Below are 20,000 nucleotides of genomic sequence, written 5' to 3'. Positions count from 1 at the left end.
AATTTTCTGCTATATACTATATTTTTTTTTGTTCAGGGAAATGGAAATTTTGATCTAGATTGAGATTATGTTATAATCTTTAAGTTTAAATATTTAAACTCTAAATAGAAAAAAAAAAAGAAAACCCTTTTTCTTTATTGAAAGATTTATTCTCACTTGATTTTGAAACAAGGAAAATTTACTAGTAATTGGTGTTGTTCTCACTAAAGTGTATATTCACGTGGAGATCAATATATCACTTGTGGCTCTGTTACAACACCAAAATGCTAACTCGAAATATTTTCAATCAAATCATAAAAAAACTGGATACTCTATACGGTAGTTCCCTGGGATTGTAGTTCAATTGGTTAGAGCACCGCCCTGTCAAGGCGGAAGCTGCGGGTTCGAGCCCCGTCAGTCCCGAAGGATCCAATAATAAAATAAAAAAATATATCCACTCATCTTTCCACTTTTTTGGAAAAGGACAACAATAGAATTTGACTTTCAATAGGAATTCATTTGATGATTCTTAGTTATTTTTTCCTTTTGGATTTTTTAGTTGTTTCTTATCAAACAAATCGAATAATTTTCAGTATTTGAGCTAGAACTGATTCCTAGAAGAGATATTTAGTACTAGACTCATACCCATTTTTTTTTGTTATTAAAATTATCTTGACAAAATACTTTTCCAATTAATCTAATCTCTCTTTCTGTTCCCAGTTTTGTCCCATCTGAATCATTAAGACTAACCAATTTCAAGTTCAAACATTTTATCTCATTCAAATTTCACGTTGAACTTTTCATATATGCGCCCTAGTATTCAATTCACGAAAAGGAGGAGCGATATTAAGAAAAGAAGGATCAAAGAAAGATCCTATCCCCTCCTTTTTAGACTCTTTGTAATGAAGTACTGAAGAATCCTTTTTTCGTTTTTTCTTAATTTTCCATTTTTAATTATTAATAATACTAAATAAAAAATAAGACTTTTGTTTGTAATTTTTTTTTATTAAAGTTTTATTAAGTAAAAGTTCTAAGAACAAACATCCTAAAAAAATAATGAAAATGAATTTGCTAGAATATTCTATTTTTTATTTATTGTTTTGGGGGTTTTGTAACCAGTGTGAGTGGAAAAGGAAAAGTGAAACTTCATTAGATGGTTGATTGTACAAGGAAGACGACAGATTATGGAAAAAGAATAAAAAAAAGAATGCTAAATAACGGAATTGTTGATTAGATGACAAATCCCATTTTTTTTTTGGATTCAGTATGGATAAAAGATATTCCTATGTTATACTATTCAATTCGCGACGGCGAATTGATATGATAGCTTAGATATTGTTATTCATGATATTAATCTGATTCAATATCATGAAGAAGTAATTCATTCCATTGAATTCAAATTTGCAGGTAAAATTTTTATCATCTCTATGGGATTAAATCCCGAGTTAATGCGAAGTAAAAAAACGATGAGATTATGGAAGTAAATATTCTCGCATTTATTGCTACTGCACTATTCATTCTAGTTCCTACTGCTTTTTTACTTATTATTTATGTAAAAACGGTCAGCCAAAATGATTAATTTGAATGAAACTTGACTTCTTAGTTCTTTATAAATGATTGAAAAATCAAAATAAAATTCCAATTTCATTTATTAATTGAAATGAGCAGGATAGAATCAGCAATATTCAATGAGATTTAATAGTATGGTAGAAAGATTCATATGAATCTTTCTACCATACTATTAATTCGATTAGTGTTTTTTTTTTCGTGTAGGAAGTTGTCCTATAACTCGAATAAAGATACAGACTTAATTGAATATCGATCAATCCACAATATATATCTTCATATATGGTATGTACATATCGACCTCAATTCTCTTTTTTTGCTCCATCTATTTGATCCATTTGGATTCAGTCTGATCAATCCGAACTAATCGAAAGGCAACTCTTACCTTACGTTTATTTTATAGCTCGAATTCTGCGATTTCGGGTTCTTTAAAATATAAACGCAGTATCTGCCAAAAGAATCAAAGAAAGAAAAATATGGTATATCTTAAAAATATGGTATATCTTAATAAAAAAACCAACTTAGTAATCTTTTTTTATCATTGCCAACTCAAGAAGTAAAGTAATTGAATTGATTGACGAGTGGATAGATGCTTGAAAGAGTTCTATGGTGTGGAAACTTCTTCGATCTTTTTGAAATGAAAAAGAAATAGTAAACCTCATCCATTTTTAACACGTAAAACCCGATATGAAAGAAATCGATAAAGCACAACAAAATCAAATCTATTTCCTATCATCTAGATTTCATTTCGTTTCGAATCGAAATATAAACATGGGAATTAGTTAAATATTTCTTTTATTGACATTTCTTTATTATCTTTAATTAAAAATGAAAAACACTTTCTGGAGCGATCTATAAATCTAAAACAAATGATACAGTTTTATTCCTCAACTAAAAACTCAATGAGTAATTAATTAAGGAATATTTCTAGAGTCCACTTCTTCCCCATACTACAAGTGAAAGAGAAAACGTAAAGACTACCATTAAAGCAGCCCAAGCGAGACTTACAATATCCATGTGAATTATGTCCCCTATTTCTATGAATATGAAGGAATTATTCCATTATTGTTTACTAATAATAGTGAAATGCATGGTACAGAGTCAAAATTTTTTGGACTATCCATTTTGTACTATTAATTTAATGAACCAATCTAATACCTTAAGTACTCAGCGACTTTTTTGAGTTTGTATACAAACTCTATTTCGTCTTTCTTTTCCACAATTACTAATCCCCCCCGCTGACCAGTCAGTAACCAAAATGGAAGGGAATGAATGGGTCTCACGGTATTCCTTCCACTATTTACTAAAGTAAAAATCTTTCTATCCACAAGAATTTACAGAACTTTCACTTTTGAGAACTCTCGTATACTTAGAATAAAGTATGTATCAAGAAACCTCCTCCTCTCTTTCCCTTCGACTGGAGAATAATCCGCGAGTTCTAGGTTATATGAGTTATAGTAGTCGATAGTCGATAAGGGATTTATAGATTTTTGTTTTGTTAATTAGAACCAGGCGACACCCAGATTTGAACTGGGGAACAAGGATTTGCAGTCCTCCGCCTTACCACTCGGCCATGCCGCCAAAACGATACAAAATAGAATAAACAAAAATATTATTTGGGATGGATTACTGAATTTTTTTTTATTTATTGTACTTGCATTTTGAATCCCTTTTCCTTGCTATCCCTTACTAAAACCTAAAACTAAAATCTTTCTTTTGTTTTTTATTTTTGATTCGATCAATACCAAAAAATATGGACTTTCAGTTAAAAAAGTAAAAATTCATGATAAACATGAGAAATTGGAACCATTAACTATTGACTTAATTGCAATTTCATGAACGATTCCTCAATTTTGATTTCAAATTATGTTTACCTAATGACATAAGAAAATAAATATGATAACTCATTAGTATTGCGTCTTTTCAAGAAAAATGGAAAAATCTTTATTTCCTTTTTTCTTTTTCTCAATTTCAATTATAATAAAAATTATGAGTATATGTAAACCCCGGAACAAGAACAAAAATTACAATACAATAGATATCCGCACGTGTGAAAATTGACTATTTAATATAATAAACATAACCCGATTTACAATACAATCATATTTTACGAATTCTACAAAATAGTACTAAATAGGGAAAAAATATCTCTTTTCTCCGCAAATCCTTATTGTAACCATACAATACAAAAGAAAGGGTCAAAAGATTGGTTAAATAAATCAACTCTATATTGTTTCTGATTATTCTGTCTTTATCTCGGCGAAGGGATCAAATTCTGTATCTGTTTATTTTTTGGTATCCAATCAGATTGGAATATCGAATATCATAATAATGGTCGAAATTGAACTGATATTCTATACTAAACTAAATTATATAAATCGAAAAATCTAATTTTAAGTATTTAAGTAGCAGAATTCTTTTTATAAAAATGTTTTATCAATTCCTTTCCTTTTGTATCTGTTGCATTTTCAAATTTGAGTAGAATCTTTTATTTATTGCCCCGTTCATACGTATTTCATACATTTCGTATATTCATATATGGAGTTTTTGTGTCAAATTTTATGTGATTTAGTAAACAGAATATAAATTCCATCGGAGCTAGATCGATCTATATGATCCAGTGAAGAATGAGCCAAAAATGGGATTTTTCAATAAATAGGGAATTGAGTTCAAATGCTACGGGATGGAAATGAAGGAATGTCTACAATTCCTGGATTTAATCAGATACAATTTGAAGGATTTTGTAGGTTCATTGATCAGGGCTTAACAGAAGAACTTTATAAGTTTCCAAAAATGGAAGATACAGACCAAGAAATTGAATTTCAGTTATTTGTGGAAACATATCAATTGGCGGAACCTTTGATAAAAGAAAAAGATGCTGTGTATGAATCACTTACATATTCTTCTGAATTATATGTGTCCGCGGGATTAATTTGGAAAACTAGCGGGGAGATGCAAGAACAAACAATTTGGATTGGAAATATTCCTCTAATGAATTCCCTGGGAACTTTTATAGTAAATGAAATATACAGAATTGTGATCAATCAAATATTGCAAAGCCCGGGTATTTATTACCGATCCGAGTTGGACCATAACGGAATTTCGGTCTATACCGGCACCATAATATCAGATTGGGGAGGAAGATCAGAATTAGAGATTGATCGAAAAGCAAGGATATGGGCTCGTGTGAGTAGGAAACAGAAAATATCTATTTTAATTCTATCATCAGCTATGGATTCGAATTTACGAGAAATTCTGGATAATGTTTGCTACCCAGAAATTTTCTTGTCTTTTCTGAATGATAAAGAGAAAAAAAAAAAAATAGGGTCAAAAGAAAATGCCATTTTGGAGTTTTATCAACAATTTGCTTGTGTGGGTAGGGATCCAGTATTTTCGGAATCCTTATGTAAGGACTTACAAAAAAAATTCTTTCAACAAAGATGCGAATTAGGAAGGATTGGTCGACGAAATATGAACCGGCGACTAAACCTTGATATACCCTCAAACAATACGTTTTTGTTACCGCGGGATATATTGGCAGCTGCGGATCATTTGATCGGAATGAAATTTGGAATGGGTACACTTGATGATATGAATCATTTGAAAAATAAACGTATTCGTTCTGTAGCAGATCTCTTACAAGATCAATTCGGATTGGCTCTAGTTCGTTTAGAAAATGTGGTTCGCGGAACTATATCTGGAGCAATTCGACATAAATTAATACCGACTCCTCAGAATTTGGTAACTTCAACTCCATTAACAACGGCTTTTGAATCTTTTTTTGGATTACACCCATTATCTCAAGTTTTGGATCGAACTAATCCATTGACACAAATAGTTCATGGGAGAAAATTGAGTTATTTGGGCCCAGGGGGATTGACAGGGCGAACTGCTAGTTTTCGGATACGAGATATCCATCCTAGTCACTATGGGCGTATTCGTCCAATTGACACGTCTGAAGGAATTAATGTTGGGCTTATTGGATCCTTAGCAATTCACGCGAGGATTGGGCCTTGGGGGTCTCTAGAAAGCCCTTATTATGAAATTTCTGAGAGATCAAAAAGGGTACAGATCCTTTATTTATCACCAAGTAAAGACGAATACTATATGTTAGCGTCCGGAAATTCTTTGGCCCTGAATCAAGGTAGTCAGGAGGAGCAGGTTGTTCCAGCCCGATACTGTCAAGAATTCCTGACTATTGCGTGGGAACAAGTTCATCTTCGAAGTATCTTTTCCTTCCAATATTTTTCTATTGGAGCTTCCCTGATTCCTTTTATCGAGCACAATGATGCAAATCGAGCTTTAATGAGTTCTAATATGCAACGTCAAGCAGTTCCGCTTTCTCAGTCCGAGAAGTGCATTGTTGGAACTGGGTTGGAACGCCAAGCGGCTCTAGATTCAGGAGTTCTTGCTATAGCCGAACGTGAGGGAAAGATTATTTATACAACTACTGACAAGATGATTTTATCAGGCAATGGCAATACTATAAACATTCCATTAGTTATGTATCAACGTTCCAACAAAAATACTTGTATGCATCAAAAACCCCGGATTCCACGGGGAAAATGCGTTAAAAAGAGACAAATTTTAGCAGATGGTACAATTTTGAAGATGCGGTACTCATTAGTGAGCGTCTTGTGTATGAAGATATTTATACTTCTTTTCACATACGGAGATATGAAATTCAGACTTATGTGACAAGTCAAGGTCCTGAAAAGGTCACTAGCGAAATACCACATTTAGAAGCTCATTTACTCCGCAATTTAGACAAAAATGGAATTGTGAGGCTGGGATCGTGGGTAGAAACAGGTGATATTTTAGTAGGTAAATTAACGCCTCAGATGGCAAAAGAATCTTCGTATGCTCCAGAAGATAGATTATTACGAGCTATACTTGGCATTCAGGTATCCACATCAAAGGAAACTTGTCTAAAATTGCCTATAGGGGGTAGGGGGCGAGTTATTGATGTGAGATGGATCCAGAAAAAGGGGGGTTCTAGTTATAATCCAGAAATGATTCATGTATATATTTTACAGAAACGTGAAATCAAAATAGGTGATAAAGTAGCTGAAAGGCATGGAAATAAGGGTATCATTGTCAGAATTTTGCCTAGACAAGATATGCCTTATTTGCAAGATGGAAGACCCGTTGATATGATCTTTAACCCATTAGGAGTACCGTCACGAATGAATGTAGGACAGATATTTGAATGTTCGCTCGGGTTAGCGGGGAGTCTGCTAGATAGACATTATCGAATAGCACCTTTTGATGAGAGATATGAACAAGAGGCTTCGAGAAAACTAGTGTTTTCAGAATTATATGAAGCCAGTAAGCAAACAGCGAATCCATGGGTATTTGAACCCGAGTATCCGGGAAAGAGTCGAATATTTGATGGAAGAACGGGAGATCCTTTTGAACAGCCTGTTATAATAGGAAATCCTTATATATTGAAATTAATTCATCAAGTTGATGATAAAATCCACGGCCGTTCTAGTGGACATTATGCACTTGTTACACAACAACCCCTTCGAGGAAGAGCCAAGCAAGGAGGACAGAGGGTAGGAGAAATGGAGGTTTGGGCTCTAGAAGGATTTGGTGTTGCTCATATTTTACAAGAAATGCTTACTTATAAATCGGATCATATTAAAGCTCGCCAAGAAGTACTTGGTACTACGATCATTGGGGGAACAATAACTAACCCCGAAGATGCTCCAGAATCTTTTTGACTGCTTGTTCGAGAACTACGATCTTTAGCTCTGGAACTGAATCATTTCCTTGTATCTGAAAAAAACTTCCAGATTAATAGGAGGGAAGCTTAATCGGAATAAATTAGAATTTTTTTTCTATGATCGATCAGTATAAACATCAACAACTCCGAATTGGATCAGTTTCTCCTCAACAAATAAGTGCTTGGGCTACAAAAATCTTACCTAATGGAGAGATAGTTGGAGAGGTGACAAAACCTTATACTTTTCATTACAAAACCAATAAACCCGAAAAAGATGGATTATTTTGTGAAAGAATTTTTGGACCTATAAAAAGTGGAATTTGTGCTTGTGGAAATTATCGAGTAATCGGAGATGAAAAAGAAGACCCAAAATTTTGCGAACAATGCGGAGTCGAATTTGTTGATTCTCGAATACGAAGGTATCAAATGGGCTATATTAAATTGGCATGCCCGGTAACCCACGTGTGGTATTTGAAACGTCTTCCTAGTTATATCGCGAATTTTTTAGATAAACCTCTGAAAGAATTAGAGGGCCTGGTATACTGCGATGTGTGATTTGATCGAAATTATGATTTTACAGATTCGAAATGAGAAACTGTCATCCTATTCAATACAAAAGGGATGCCCTGGATCTGACATGGTTCCTCGGCGGAAGAACATGAAGCTTAGAGTTATGGGGGTATTCAATACTCCCAAATGAAAAGGGAATTGGTCCATGGTCAATTTCGTGACAAAGAAATAGTAATTTCTAGTTGTACCTCGTAAAAAATAAGAAATCTTTTTTTTTGTGGAATTAACCATTCTTTTTCATTTAGAAAGAAATTCGGTTCATATACGCAAGCAAATATGTTATGGTTACAAGAGTCTATCCGTCGCATATAGGCTTTAAAGGCATTGTAGTATAACCGTCGAGGTGAAGTCGTGACCTAAAAGATCGAATAGAACAATACATAGACAAGTAAATTCCTTCTGAATTTCAAGTTACTTTTATTTTTTTTTAAGGGGATTCATCATTTGAAGGGAGGGAGACTACTCACGAATTTCACAGTTCATTTTTGTTGGAATTAAATTGAATAAAAATAAAGAATTCACAAAATAAGACCAAAAAATGAAAAGACGAAGAAATCAAGGAAATGATTCTTAGTCTTCAATGAAACTTGAGTAAGGAGTAGATCTTGTTTTGGCGATTTTCTCTACTTTATTTGAAAACGAGAATTCCTTTCTTTATTTGTTTGCTACAACTACTTGAGCCGGACGAGGGGAAACTTTCACGTCCGGTTTTGAAGGGGGGGAGATCTTATAGGATCCTATCCCAATTTTTCATTTGCTAGGCCTATAGCGAAAAAACCTACTTTTTTACGATTACGAGGTTTATTCGAATATGAAATCCAATCCTGGAAATACAGCATCCCGCTTTTTTTTACTACCCAAGGGTTTGATACATTTCGAAATAGAGAAATATCGACTGGAGCAAGTGCTATTCGAGAACAATTAGCCGATTTGGATTTGCGAACTATTATAGATTATTAATTCGCAGAATGGAAAGAGTTAGGGGAAGAAGGACCGACCAGAAATGAATGGGAAGACCGAAAAGTTGGAAGACGAAAGGATTTTTTAGTTAGACGCATGGAATTAGCTAAGCATTTTATTCGAACAAATATCGAACCAGAATGGATGGTTTTACGTCTATTACCAGTTCTTCCTCCTGAGTTGAGACCGATCATTCAAATAGATGGAGGTAAATTAATGAGTTCGGATATTAATGAACTCTATAGAAGAGTAATCTATCGGAACAATACTCTTACTGATCTATTATCAACAAGTAGATCTACGCCGGGAGAATTAGTAATGTGTCAAGAGAAATTGGTACAAGAAGCGGTAGATACACTTCTTGATAATGGAATCCGTGGACAACCAATGAGGGATGGTCATAATAAAGTTTACAAGTCATTTTCAGATGTAATTGAGGGTAAAGAAGGAAGATTTCGTGAGACTTTACTTGGTAAACGGGTCGATTATTCCGGCCGTTCCGTCATTGTCGTAGGCCCTTCACTTTCATTACATCGATGTGGATTGCCTCGTGAAATTGCAATAGAGCTATTCCAGACATTTGTAATTCGTGGTCTAATTAGGAAACATCTTGCTTCGAACATAGGAGTTGCTAAGCGTAAAATTCGGGAAAAAGAGCCGATTGTATGGAAAATACTGCAGGAAGTTATGCAGGGGTATCCCATATTGTTAAATAGAGCGCCTACTCTGCATCGATTAGGTATACAGGCGTTCCAACCTATTTTAGTGGAAGGCCGCGCTATTTGTTTACATCCATTAGTTTGTAAAGGATTCAATGCAGACTTTGATGGGGATCAAATGGCTGTTCATGTACCTTTATCTTTGGAGGCTCAGGCGGAGGCGCGTTTACTTATGTTTTCGCATATGAATCTTTTGTCTCCGGCTATCGGGGATCCCATTTCCGTACCAACTCAAGATATGCTTATTGGACTCTATATATTAACGAGTGGGACTCGTCGAGGTATTTGTGCAAATAGGTATAATCCAGGGACTAAAAAAATATATCAAAATGATCAAATTAATAATAATAATTATCAGTATATGAAAGAACCCTTTTTTTGTAATTCCTATGATGTAATTGGAGCTTATCGTCAAAAAAGAATCAATTTAGATAGTCCTTTGTGGCTCCGGTGGCAGTTAGATCAACGCATTATTGCTTCAAAAGAAACTCCTATTGAAGTTCACTATGAATCTTTGGGTACCTATCATGAGGTTTATGCGCTCTATCTAATAATAAGAAGTGTCAAAAAAGAAATTCTTTTTATATACATTCGAACTACGGTTGGTCATATTTCTCTTTATCGAGAAATTGAAGAAGCTATACAAGGATTTTGTCAAGCCTGCTCATAGTATACTTAAATCATATTGTACCTAAGCTACGTAACTCTTCAATCCCAGCGGAATTTGAGTCTTTCGGGTTTAACTAGGATTCTAATTTGTGAAGTTTTAGGTGAATTAAGATCAAGAAAAGGAAGTTTTCGAATCACACTAACTCAACCCCATTCATTGTCGAATCCTACTCATCGGAATATGGAGGTACTTATGGCAGAACGGGCCAATTTGGTCTTTCACAATAAAGCGATAGATGGAATTGCCATGAAACGACTTATTAGTCGATTAATCGATCACTTTGGAATGGCATATACGTCACACATCCTGGATCAAGTAAAGACTCTGGGTTTCCAGCAAGCTGCTGCTACATCCATTTCATTAGGAATTGATGATCTTTTAACAATACCTTCTAAAGGATGGCTAGTCCAAGATGCTGAACAACAAAGTTTGAGTTTGGAAAAACACCATCATTATGGGAATGTACACGCGGTAGAAAAATTACGTCAATCTATTGAGATATGGTATTCTACAAGTGAATATTTGCGACAAGACAAATGATTGATTTACCTATTCAAAGCAATTTACGCGAAGGACTCTCTTTAACAGAATATATCATTTCTTGCTACGGAGCCCGGAAAGGAGTTGTGGATACTGCTGTACGAACATCAGACGCTGGATATCTCACGCGAAGGCTTGTCGAAGAAGTTCAACATATTGTTGTACGTAGAACGGATTGTGGCACTATTCGAGGTATTTCTGTAACTTCTCGGAACGGCATAATGCCGGAAAGAATTTTTATCCAAACATTAATCGGTCGTGTATTAGCAGATGATATGTATATGGGTTCACGGTGCATTGCCACCCGAAACCAAGATATCGGGGTTGGACTTGTCAACCGATTCATAACGCTTCGAACCCAACCAGTATCCATTCGAACTCCATTCGAACCCAATCTATTGGGGAACCTGGTACTCAACTAACATTAAGAAATTTTCATACAGGCGGAGTATTCACAGGGGGTACTGCAGAACATGTACGAGCCCCTTCTAATGGAAAAATCCAATTCAATGAGGATTTAGTTCATCCCACACGTACACGTCATGGACATCCCGCCTTTCTATGTTATATCGACTTGTATGTCACTATTGAGAGTGAAGATACTCTACATAATGTAAATATTCCGCCCAAAAGTTTTCTTTTAGTTCAAAACAATCAATATGTTGAATCCGAACAAGTGATTGCTGAAATTCGCGGGGGGACATCTAACTTGAATTTTAAGGAAAGGGTTCGAAAACATATTTATTCGGACTCAGAAGGAGAAATGCACTGGAGTACCGATGTGTACCATGCACCCGAATTTACATACGGTAATGTTCATCTCTTACCAAAAACAAGTCATTTATGGATATTATCCGGAAGGCCATACAGATCGAGTGTAGTCCCCTTTTCGCTCTCCAAGGATCAAGATCAAACGAACATTCATTCTCTTTCTTTCGAACAAATAGATATTTCTAACCCCTCAGTCATTAATGATCAAATAAAAGAGAAATTATCGTACTCTTTTAGTAAAAAAGAGGATAGGATTCCTGATTATTCCGAACTTAATCTCATATATCCTGCAAAAAATTCTGATTTATTGGCAAAGAAACGAAGAAATAGATTCATTATTCCATTTCAATCGAATCAAGAACGAGAAAAAGACTTAAGGTATCGTTCTGGTCTCTTAATTGAAATACCTATAAATGGTATTTTTCGTAGAAATAGTATTTTTGCTTATTTCGATGATCCTCGATACCGAAGAAAGAGTTCGGGAATTACTAAATATGGGACTACATAAATGCATTCAATCGTTAAAAAAGAGGATTTGATTGAGTATCGAGGAGTCAAAGAATTTCGACCAAAATACCAAATGAAAGTAGATCGGTTTTTTTTCATTCCCGAAGAAGTTCATATCTTACCCGGATCTTCGTCCATAATGGTACGCAACAATAGTATCATTGGAGTAGATACACAAATCACTTTAAATACAAGAAGCCGAGTGGGCGGAGTGGTCCGAGTGGAGAGGAAAAAAAAAGATTGAACTTAAAATTTTTTCTGGAGATATACATTTTCCTGGGGAGACAGATAAAATATCCCGACATTGTGGCATTTTGATACCACCAGGCAGAACAAATTCCAAGGACTCAAAAGATTTGAAAAATTGGATCTATGTCCAACGGATCACCCCTACTAAGAAAAAATCTTTTGTTTTGGTTCGACCCGTAGTCCCATATGAAATAACGGACGGTATCAATTTAACAACACTTTTCCCTCAGTATTTGTTGCAGGAAAGGGATAATGTGCAACTTCGAGTTGTCAATTATATCCTTTATGGAAATGGCAAAGCCACTCGAGAAATTTCTGACACAAGTATTCAATTAGTACGTACTTGTTTAGTATTGAATTGGAATCAAAATAAAAAAAGTTCTTCTATTGAAGAGGCCCGTGCTTCTTTTGTTGAAGTAAAAACAAACGGTATGATTCGATATTTTCTAAGGATCCATTTAGTGAAATCCCATATTTCGTATATCGGGAAACGAGATGATCCATTATCAGAAAAAAATGAGGCATCAAATCATACCAATATGAATCCATTTTATTCCATTTATTCAAAGACAAAACTTCAACAATCATTTAACCAAAATCAAGGAACTGTTCGTACGTTGTTGGGTATAAACAAAGAATCTCAATTTTGTATAATTTTTTCATCATCCAAATGTTTTCGAATAGGTCCATTCCCATCCAAAGGTGTAAAATCTCACAAAGAATCAATTCAAAAAGATTCCCTAAGTTTAATTAGGAATTCGTTTGGTTCTTTAGGGACAGCCCTTCCAATTTCTCATTTTTTTTTCATTTTACCATTTAATAACTCATAATCAGATCTTTTTTTCATTTTTTCTCATTTTTTGCAACTTGACAATTTAAAACAAACCTTTCAACTAATTAAATTTCCGTATTATTTAATGGATGAAAATGGAAAAATTTATAATGCCGATCCATGCAGTAACATCATTTTGAATCCATTAAAATTGAATTGGTATTTTCTTCATTATAATTTTTGTGAAGAGACATCCACAAAAATTTATCTTGGACAATTTGTTTGTGAAAATGTATGTATGACCAAAAATGGACCATACTTAAAATCGGGTCAAGTTATAATTGTTCAATTTGACTCCGTAGTAATAAGAATGACTAAGCCCTATTTGGCTACTCCGGGAGCAACAGTTCATGGTCATTATGGATCAATCGTTTATGAGGGGGATACATTAGTTACATTTATATATGAAAAATCGAGGTCTGGTGACATAACGCAAGGTCTTCCAAAGGTGGAACAAGTTTTAGAAGTTCGTTCCATTGATTCAATATCTATGAATCTAGAAAAGAGGATTGATGGTTGGAACGAACGTATAAGAAGAATTCTTGGAATTCCTTGGGGATTCTTGATTGGGGCTGAGCTAACTATAGCGCAAAGTCGTATCTCTTTGGTTAATAAGATCCAAAAGGTTTATCGATCACAAGGGGTGCAGATACATAATAGGCATATAGAAATTATTGTACGTCAAATAACATCAAAAGTCTTGGTTTCAGAAGATGGAATGTCTAATGTTTTTTTGCCCGGAGAACTTATTGGATTATTTCGGGCAGAACGAACGGGGCGCGCTTTGGACGAAGCAATATGTTATCGAGCTACCTTATTGGGAATAACTCGAGCATCTTTGAATACGCAAAGTTTTATATCCGAAGCGAGTTTTCAGGAAACTGCTCGAGTTTTAGCAAAAGCGGCTCTCTGGGGCCGTATCGATTGGTTGAAAGGACTAAAAGAAAATGTTGTTCTAGAGGGAATGATACCTGTTCGGACCGGATTCAAAGGAGTCGTACACCATTCAAGTCAACATAAGGGTATTCCGTTGAAAACAAAAAAAAAAATCTATTCGAGGGAGAAATGAGAGATATTTTGTTTTACCACAGAGAATTATTTGATTCTTATCTTTCAAAGAATTTCTGTGATAGATCAAAACAACAATGATTTTTGGGGTTTAATAGAATAGATTCATCTTTTTTATCTTTTATATATTTGTTATGGTTATTTAATTTAGTAATAAAAAAATTAGTAAAAAAATAAAGAAATTCAAAAAATAACGAAATAGAAAGGAATTAATGGTTTGCGTTGTATATCAATGGCCAATCCGTGGTAGAAAAGAAGGTTCCCTTGGAACAATTATTTATTTCAGAATACCTCATCTCTTTATTAAAAAAATAAAAAAAAGAGAAAGTGTGGGGAGAAATGACAAGAAGATATTGGAACATCAATTTGGAAGAGATGATGGAAGCGGGAGTTCATTTTGGTCACGATACTCGTAAATGGAATCTTAGAATGTCGCCTTATATCTCTACAAAATGTAAAGGTATTCATATTATAAATCTTACTAGAACTGCTCGTTTTTTATTAGAGGCTTGTGATTTAGTTTTTGATGCATCAAGTAGAGGAAAACAATTTTTAATTGTAGGGACAAAAAATAAAGCAGCTGATTCAGTAGCATGGGCTGCAATAAGGGCTCGCTGTCATTATGTTAATAAAAAGTGGCTGGGGGGTATGTTAACCAATTGGTCCACGACAGAAACGCGACTTCAAAAATTCAGGGACTTGAGAATGGAACAAAAGACAGGGAGACTCGCTCGTCTTCCAAAGAGAGACGCAGCCGTGGTGAAGAGACAATTATCTCACTTGCAAACATATTTGGGCGGGATCAAGTATATGACAGGATTACCGGATATTGTAATCATCGTTGATCAACAAGAAGAATATACAGCCCTTCGAGAATGTATTACTTTGGGAATTCCAACGATTTGTTTAATCGATACAAATTGTGACCCGGATCTCGCAGATATTTCGATTCCGGCAAACGATGACGCTATAGCTTCAATTCGATTAATTCTTACTAAATTAGTATTTGCAATTTGTGAAGGTCGCTCTAGCTATATAAGAAATCCTTGATTCATAATAAAATCAAAAACGGATTTGCTAAGTTCTACATCGGTTCCTATATCCTGAATCTCAAAAACTAGTTAAAAACTTGGAGTATGATATTATTTAATTTTATTTAATTAATCGGTATTTTAAATAGAAAATTAAAGTAAACAAGTCGAGAAAGCGATGGTTGAGTCAAAATAATTTTTTTTTAAGTTATATTTCTGTCAGAGGACAATATGAATATTCCATCATATTCACTTAACACACTAAAGGGGTTATATGATATATCTGGTGTGGAAGTAGGCCAACATTTCTATTGGCAAATAGGAGGTTTCCAAATTCATGGTCAAGTACTTATAACTTCTTGGGTTGTAATTGCTATCTTATTAGGTTCAGCTGCTATAGCTGTTCGGAGTCCACAAACTATTCCGACTGGCGGTCAAAATTTCTTTGAATATGTCCTTGAATTCATTCGAGACGTGAGCAAAACTCAAATTGGAGAAGAGTATCGTCCTTGGGTTCCCTTTATTGGGACTATGTTTCTATTTATTTTTGTTTCGAATTGGTCAGGGGCTCTTTTGCCTTGGAAAATCATACAATTACCTCATGGGGAGTTAGCCGCACCCACCAATGATATAAATACGACTGATGCTTTAGCTTTACTCACGTCAGTAGCCTATTTCTATGCGGGTCTTACAAAAAGAGGATTAAGTTATTTTGGTAAATACATTCAACCAACCCCAATTCTTTTACCCATTAACATCTTAGAAGATTTCACAAAACCTCTATCACTTAGTTTTCGACTTTTCGGAAATATATTAGCGGATGAATTAGTAGTTGTTGTTCTTGTTTCTTTAGTACCTTTAGTGGTTCCTATACCTGTCATGTTTCTTGGATTATTTACAAGTGGTATTCAGGCTCTTATTTTTGCAACTTTACCTGCAGCTTATATAGGCGAATCCATGGAGGGTCATCATTGATTAGTGTTAGGAAGAGTCTATCGTTTAGTTTAGATCCAGGTAATATATCTATGTATCAAGATATTCTATCAAGATAATCTATGTTATCTAGAACATATAAATGTCAAAATTCATACAGTCTAACCGGAATAGAAAAAAAAAAGATTCGAGCGAGAAGTGTAAAATAAAAAAGAAAAGAAGGCGTTGGTTAGTAGAGAGGGGGTGCCGCAGGTATGTGGAATCTAATGACAATTTAAGTTAATTCTTGCAGATTAGATGGTTCGAAGAATGATTAGAAAATCCGATTGAATTAAAAATAGAATCGCCGGTTTACGTTATTGAAGAAACATATGTATATTTTATATTAGAGATTGGCAAGTTATATATGAATGAATATTTCATTTGCCCTACTTAAATTTCTTAAATTTCGGATACCAAACTGAAGTCTTTCCGTTTTGTTTAGGACTGCGAATTGAATGAATAAACAGATCAAATAACGAAAAAGATCGAAGAATGATTAATGATTAGAAAAAATAAATGGAAAACTCGGGTTGTATTAATTCAGAAAGACTCAACAAATAGGAACTAAAAAAAGATTAAGTCTTTCTAATGATCGAATGATTCAATGATATTATTATTTATTATTTCAATTTGGCGTTTTTATTTTAGTTATTTCGACTGGATGAATATTACTAACGGAATAATTAAGTCCTAATGCATTGGTTGATTGTATCATTAACCATTTCTTTTTTTTGTGTGTGAGGAACTTATCATGAATCCATTGATTTCTACCGCTTCCGTTATTGCTGCTGGATTGGCTGTAGGGCTTGCTTCTATTGGACTTGGAGTTGGTCAAGGTACTGCTGCGGGACAAGCTGTAGAAGGTATTGCGAGACAGCCCGAAGCAGAGGGAAAAATACGAGGTACTTTATTACTTAGTTTAGCTTTTATGGAAGCTTTAACAATTTATGGATTGGTTGTAGCATTAGCGCTTTTATTTGCGAATCCTTTTGTTTAATCTCAAAAAAGAAATATGATAAATACATATTTCTTTTATAGTCTTGGATTTGCAGGTTTCTTTTTCACATTTATAGTAAAATATCGCTCCTACACAATTACTCATTCGTTGCGAAAATAACCCACGGGAAGGACTTATTTGAGGATGAAGAATTAGTGTTACCCACTCGCTTTCTTCCTTCCTTCCCCTTCGTAAGTTCCAAGGCGAAGTCTTGCAACAAAGGAGGTATTTCGCAATTCGCATGAAACCTAGTACCTAATTAATATTAAGAATTCTATTCCAAAAAATTAAGTATTATTCTTATTGGAAATTAGGGAATCTCAATATAAAATAAATAAAAAATAATTTTTCAAAACTTTTTTTATTTATTTTATATTTATTAAGTACCAACGAAGTGAAATAATACAATGATTTTTGTAGTTTATTTATAAGAGGAGATCATATGAAAAATGTAACCGATTCTTTCGTTTTCTTGGGTCACTGGCCATCCGCCGGGAGTTTCAGGTTTAATACCGATATTTTAACAACAAATCTAATAAATCTAAGTGTAGTTCTTGGTGTATTGATTTTTTTTTGAAAGGGAGTGTGTGCGGGTTGTTTATTTCAAAAATAGGTTGGATTCAACCAACTGTACCTCTTTTTGTCTTTATAATTAAAGCGAAATTCTAAGGTGCATGATTTCACGAATGACTTTTGAATCAATAATAAATAAAGAAATCATGTGTAAGAACCATAGCATTTCGTGATTTGTTGGGAAATATACTTTGATTCTCTATTAACCAATAATGTAGGACCATTAACATGGTTAAAGCTTAAATTGTTTGAAGTCGAAGCACAGCAGGGTATTCTTTACTACCATTATATTGATACTTAATACCGAGACGTATTTTAAATTAAAAATCGTTATAAATTTTTCGATATATAACACTCATGTCGATAAAAAGATTTGAATCCTTTTTTTCTTTTTTTATTGGTATTGGAAAAAGGTTTATCCTTTTTATTTACTTAAGAATATATTTTAAGTAAATAAATGCCAAAGGCTGAGTCGACGACCTACGTATAAAGTAAAAAAAAATTGGATTTGAAGAAAAAAAACAACTTTGCTGACAATTACTTAATACTTATATTTAATACTTAAAATATATAAATATATTTCTATTTTTTTGTTTGGGTCAGAAGAGTCCTCCAAATATTCTAGTCTTGATTAGTGATTCGTTTCCATTTTTTGTGGAACATGACCAGAGAAGAGAGGATAGGTTCATTACATTCAAAAAAGGTATGGAAATTTGCCCGAAATAATTGAAGTAATTGAGCGTGAGAGCCAAATGAATTGAAAGATTCAAGTTTGGTTCGGGAAGGGATCATGAACGTTTTGAAATGATTGGAAAGATAATCTACTTTCATTAAATGATTTATTAGATAATCGAAAACAGAGATTCTTGAGTACTATTCGAGATTCAGAAGAACTACGCGGAAAAGCCATTGAACAGCTTGAAAAAGCTAGGGCTCGTTTAAAAAAAGTCGAAATGGAAGCGGATCAGTTTCGAGTGAATAGATATTCTGAAATAGAACGCGAAAAAATCAATTTGATTAATTCAACTTATAAAACTTTAGAACAATTAGAAAATTACAAAAATGAGACCATTCAGTTTGAACAACAAAAAGCGATTAATCAAGTCCGACAACGGGTTTTCCAACAAGCCTTACAAGGAGCTCTAGGAACTTTGAATAGTTGTTTAAACAACGAATTACATTTACGGACCATCAACGCTAATATTGGCATGTTTGGTGCGATGAACGAAATAACCGATTAGTCCTTCTATTCGATTGTAGGTATTATTTTTTTGTTTCCAATAATAAAAAAAAAGAAAGAAATAAAGAATTAAGAAAGACTCATGGTAACCATTCGAGCAGACGAAATTAGCAATATTATCCGTGAACGTATTGAACAATATAATCGAGAAGTAAAGGTTGTAAATACCGGTACCGTACTTCAAGTAGGTGACGGCATTGCTCGTATTCACGGTCTTGATGAAGTAATGGCAGGTGAATTAGTAGAATTTCAAGAGGGGACAATAGGCATTGCTTTGAATTTGGAATCCAATAATGTTGGTGTTGTATTAATGGGTGATGGTTTGCTGATACAAGAAGGAAGTTCTGTAAAAGGAACAGGAAGAATTGCTCAGATACCTGTGAGTGAAGCTTATTTGGGTCGTGTTATAAATGCCCTAGCTAAACCTATTGATGGTAGGGGTGAAATTTCGTCTTCGAAATCTCGGTTACTTAAATCTCCCGCTCCCGGTATTATTTCGAGACGTTCCGTATATGAGCCTCTTCAAACCGGACTTATTGCTATTGATTCAATGATCCCTTTAGAACGTGGCCAGCGAGAATTAATTATTGGGGATAGACAAACAGGTAAAAAAGCCGTATATGTATATATATATATATATATATATATATATATATATATATATATATATATATATATATATATATATATATATATCTATATATTCACATATATACATATATATACATATATATATATATATATATATATATATATATATATATATATATATATATATATATATATATATATATATATATATATATATATATATATATATATATATATATATATATATATATATATATATATATATATATATATATATATATATATATATATATATATATATATATATATATATATATATATATATATATATATATATATATATATATATATATATATATATATATATATATATATATATATATACACATATATATATATATACATATATATATATATATATACATATATATATA

The 20,000-nt window shown here is 33.5% G+C and overlaps 4 protein-coding genes, 2 non-coding genes and 3 pseudogenes across 6 annotated transcripts in view; 8 read left to right on the top strand and 1 right to left on the bottom strand.

The window, feature by feature from the left end:
- The first annotated feature begins 328 nt into the window (after positions 1-328).
- TRNAD-GUC (transfer RNA aspartic acid (anticodon GUC)) lies at positions 329-402 on the top strand. The gene has a single exon. It is a non-coding gene; the product is annotated as a tRNA-Asp (tRNA).
- A 2,653-nt stretch (positions 403-3,055) lies between these two features.
- On the bottom strand, positions 3,056-3,126 carry TRNAC-GCA (transfer RNA cysteine (anticodon GCA)). Its single transcript has one exon. It is a non-coding gene; the product is annotated as a tRNA-Cys (tRNA).
- Positions 3,127-4,206: 1,080 nt separating this feature from the next.
- Positions 4,207-10,192, top strand: LOC130807924 (DNA-directed RNA polymerase subunit beta-like; annotated as a pseudogene).
- Positions 10,193-10,372: 180 nt separating this feature from the next.
- On the top strand, positions 10,373-14,245 carry LOC130807920 (DNA-directed RNA polymerase subunit beta''-like; annotated as a pseudogene).
- Positions 14,246-14,300: 55 nt separating this feature from the next.
- On the top strand, positions 14,301-15,235 carry LOC130807922 (30S ribosomal protein S2, chloroplastic-like). The gene has a single exon (XM_057673329.1). The coding sequence runs from the start codon at positions 14,499-14,501 to the stop codon at positions 15,207-15,209; it is 711 nt and encodes a 236-aa protein (XP_057529312.1). The 5' UTR covers positions 14,301-14,498; the 3' UTR covers positions 15,210-15,235.
- A 105-nt stretch (positions 15,236-15,340) lies between these two features.
- Positions 15,341-16,322, top strand: LOC130807921 (ATP synthase subunit a, chloroplastic-like). The gene has a single exon (XM_057673328.1). It carries the CDS (start codon positions 15,422-15,424, stop codon positions 16,163-16,165), a length of 744 nt encoding a protein of 247 aa, XP_057529311.1. The 5' UTR covers positions 15,341-15,421; the 3' UTR covers positions 16,166-16,322.
- Positions 16,323-16,472: 150 nt separating this feature from the next.
- LOC130807923 (ATP synthase subunit c, chloroplastic-like) lies at positions 16,473-17,162 on the top strand. Its single transcript, XM_057673330.1, has one exon. It carries the CDS (start codon positions 16,917-16,919, stop codon positions 17,160-17,162), a length of 246 nt encoding a protein of 81 aa, XP_057529313.1. The 5' UTR covers positions 16,473-16,916.
- Positions 17,163-17,604: 442 nt separating this feature from the next.
- Positions 17,605-18,976, top strand: LOC130807926 (ATP synthase subunit b, chloroplastic-like; annotated as a pseudogene).
- An 81-nt stretch (positions 18,977-19,057) lies between these two features.
- Positions 19,058-20,000, top strand: part of LOC130808344 (ATP synthase subunit alpha, chloroplastic-like) — a 6,948-nt gene continuing 6,005 nt past the window's right edge. Inside the window, exon 1 of the mRNA XM_057673822.1 lies at positions 19,058-19,580. Coding sequence (XP_057529805.1) covers positions 19,058-19,580 — 523 coding nt within the window. The remainder of the gene's footprint in view (positions 19,581-20,000) is intronic.

This window comes from Amaranthus tricolor, chromosome 3 (assembly GCF_026212465.1).
Source record: "Amaranthus tricolor cultivar Red isolate AtriRed21 chromosome 3, ASM2621246v1, whole genome shotgun sequence".
NCBI classification, from domain to species: Eukaryota; Viridiplantae; Streptophyta; class Magnoliopsida; order Caryophyllales; family Amaranthaceae; genus Amaranthus; species Amaranthus tricolor.
The sequence above is the reverse complement of the archived record's forward strand: the minus strand, read 5'-3'. Positions and strand labels throughout refer to the sequence as shown.

What these genes read in the sequence shown, in the direction of transcription:
- LOC130807922 (XM_057673329.1), top strand. Translation starts at nt 14,499, where the DNA reads ATGACAAGAAGATATTGGAACATCAATTTGGAAGAGATGATGGAAGCG.
- LOC130807921 (XM_057673328.1), top strand. Translation starts at nt 15,422, where the DNA reads ATGAATATTCCATCATATTCACTTAACACACTAAAGGGGTTATATGAT.
- LOC130807923 (XM_057673330.1), top strand. Translation starts at nt 16,917, where the DNA reads ATGAATCCATTGATTTCTACCGCTTCCGTTATTGCTGCTGGATTGGCT.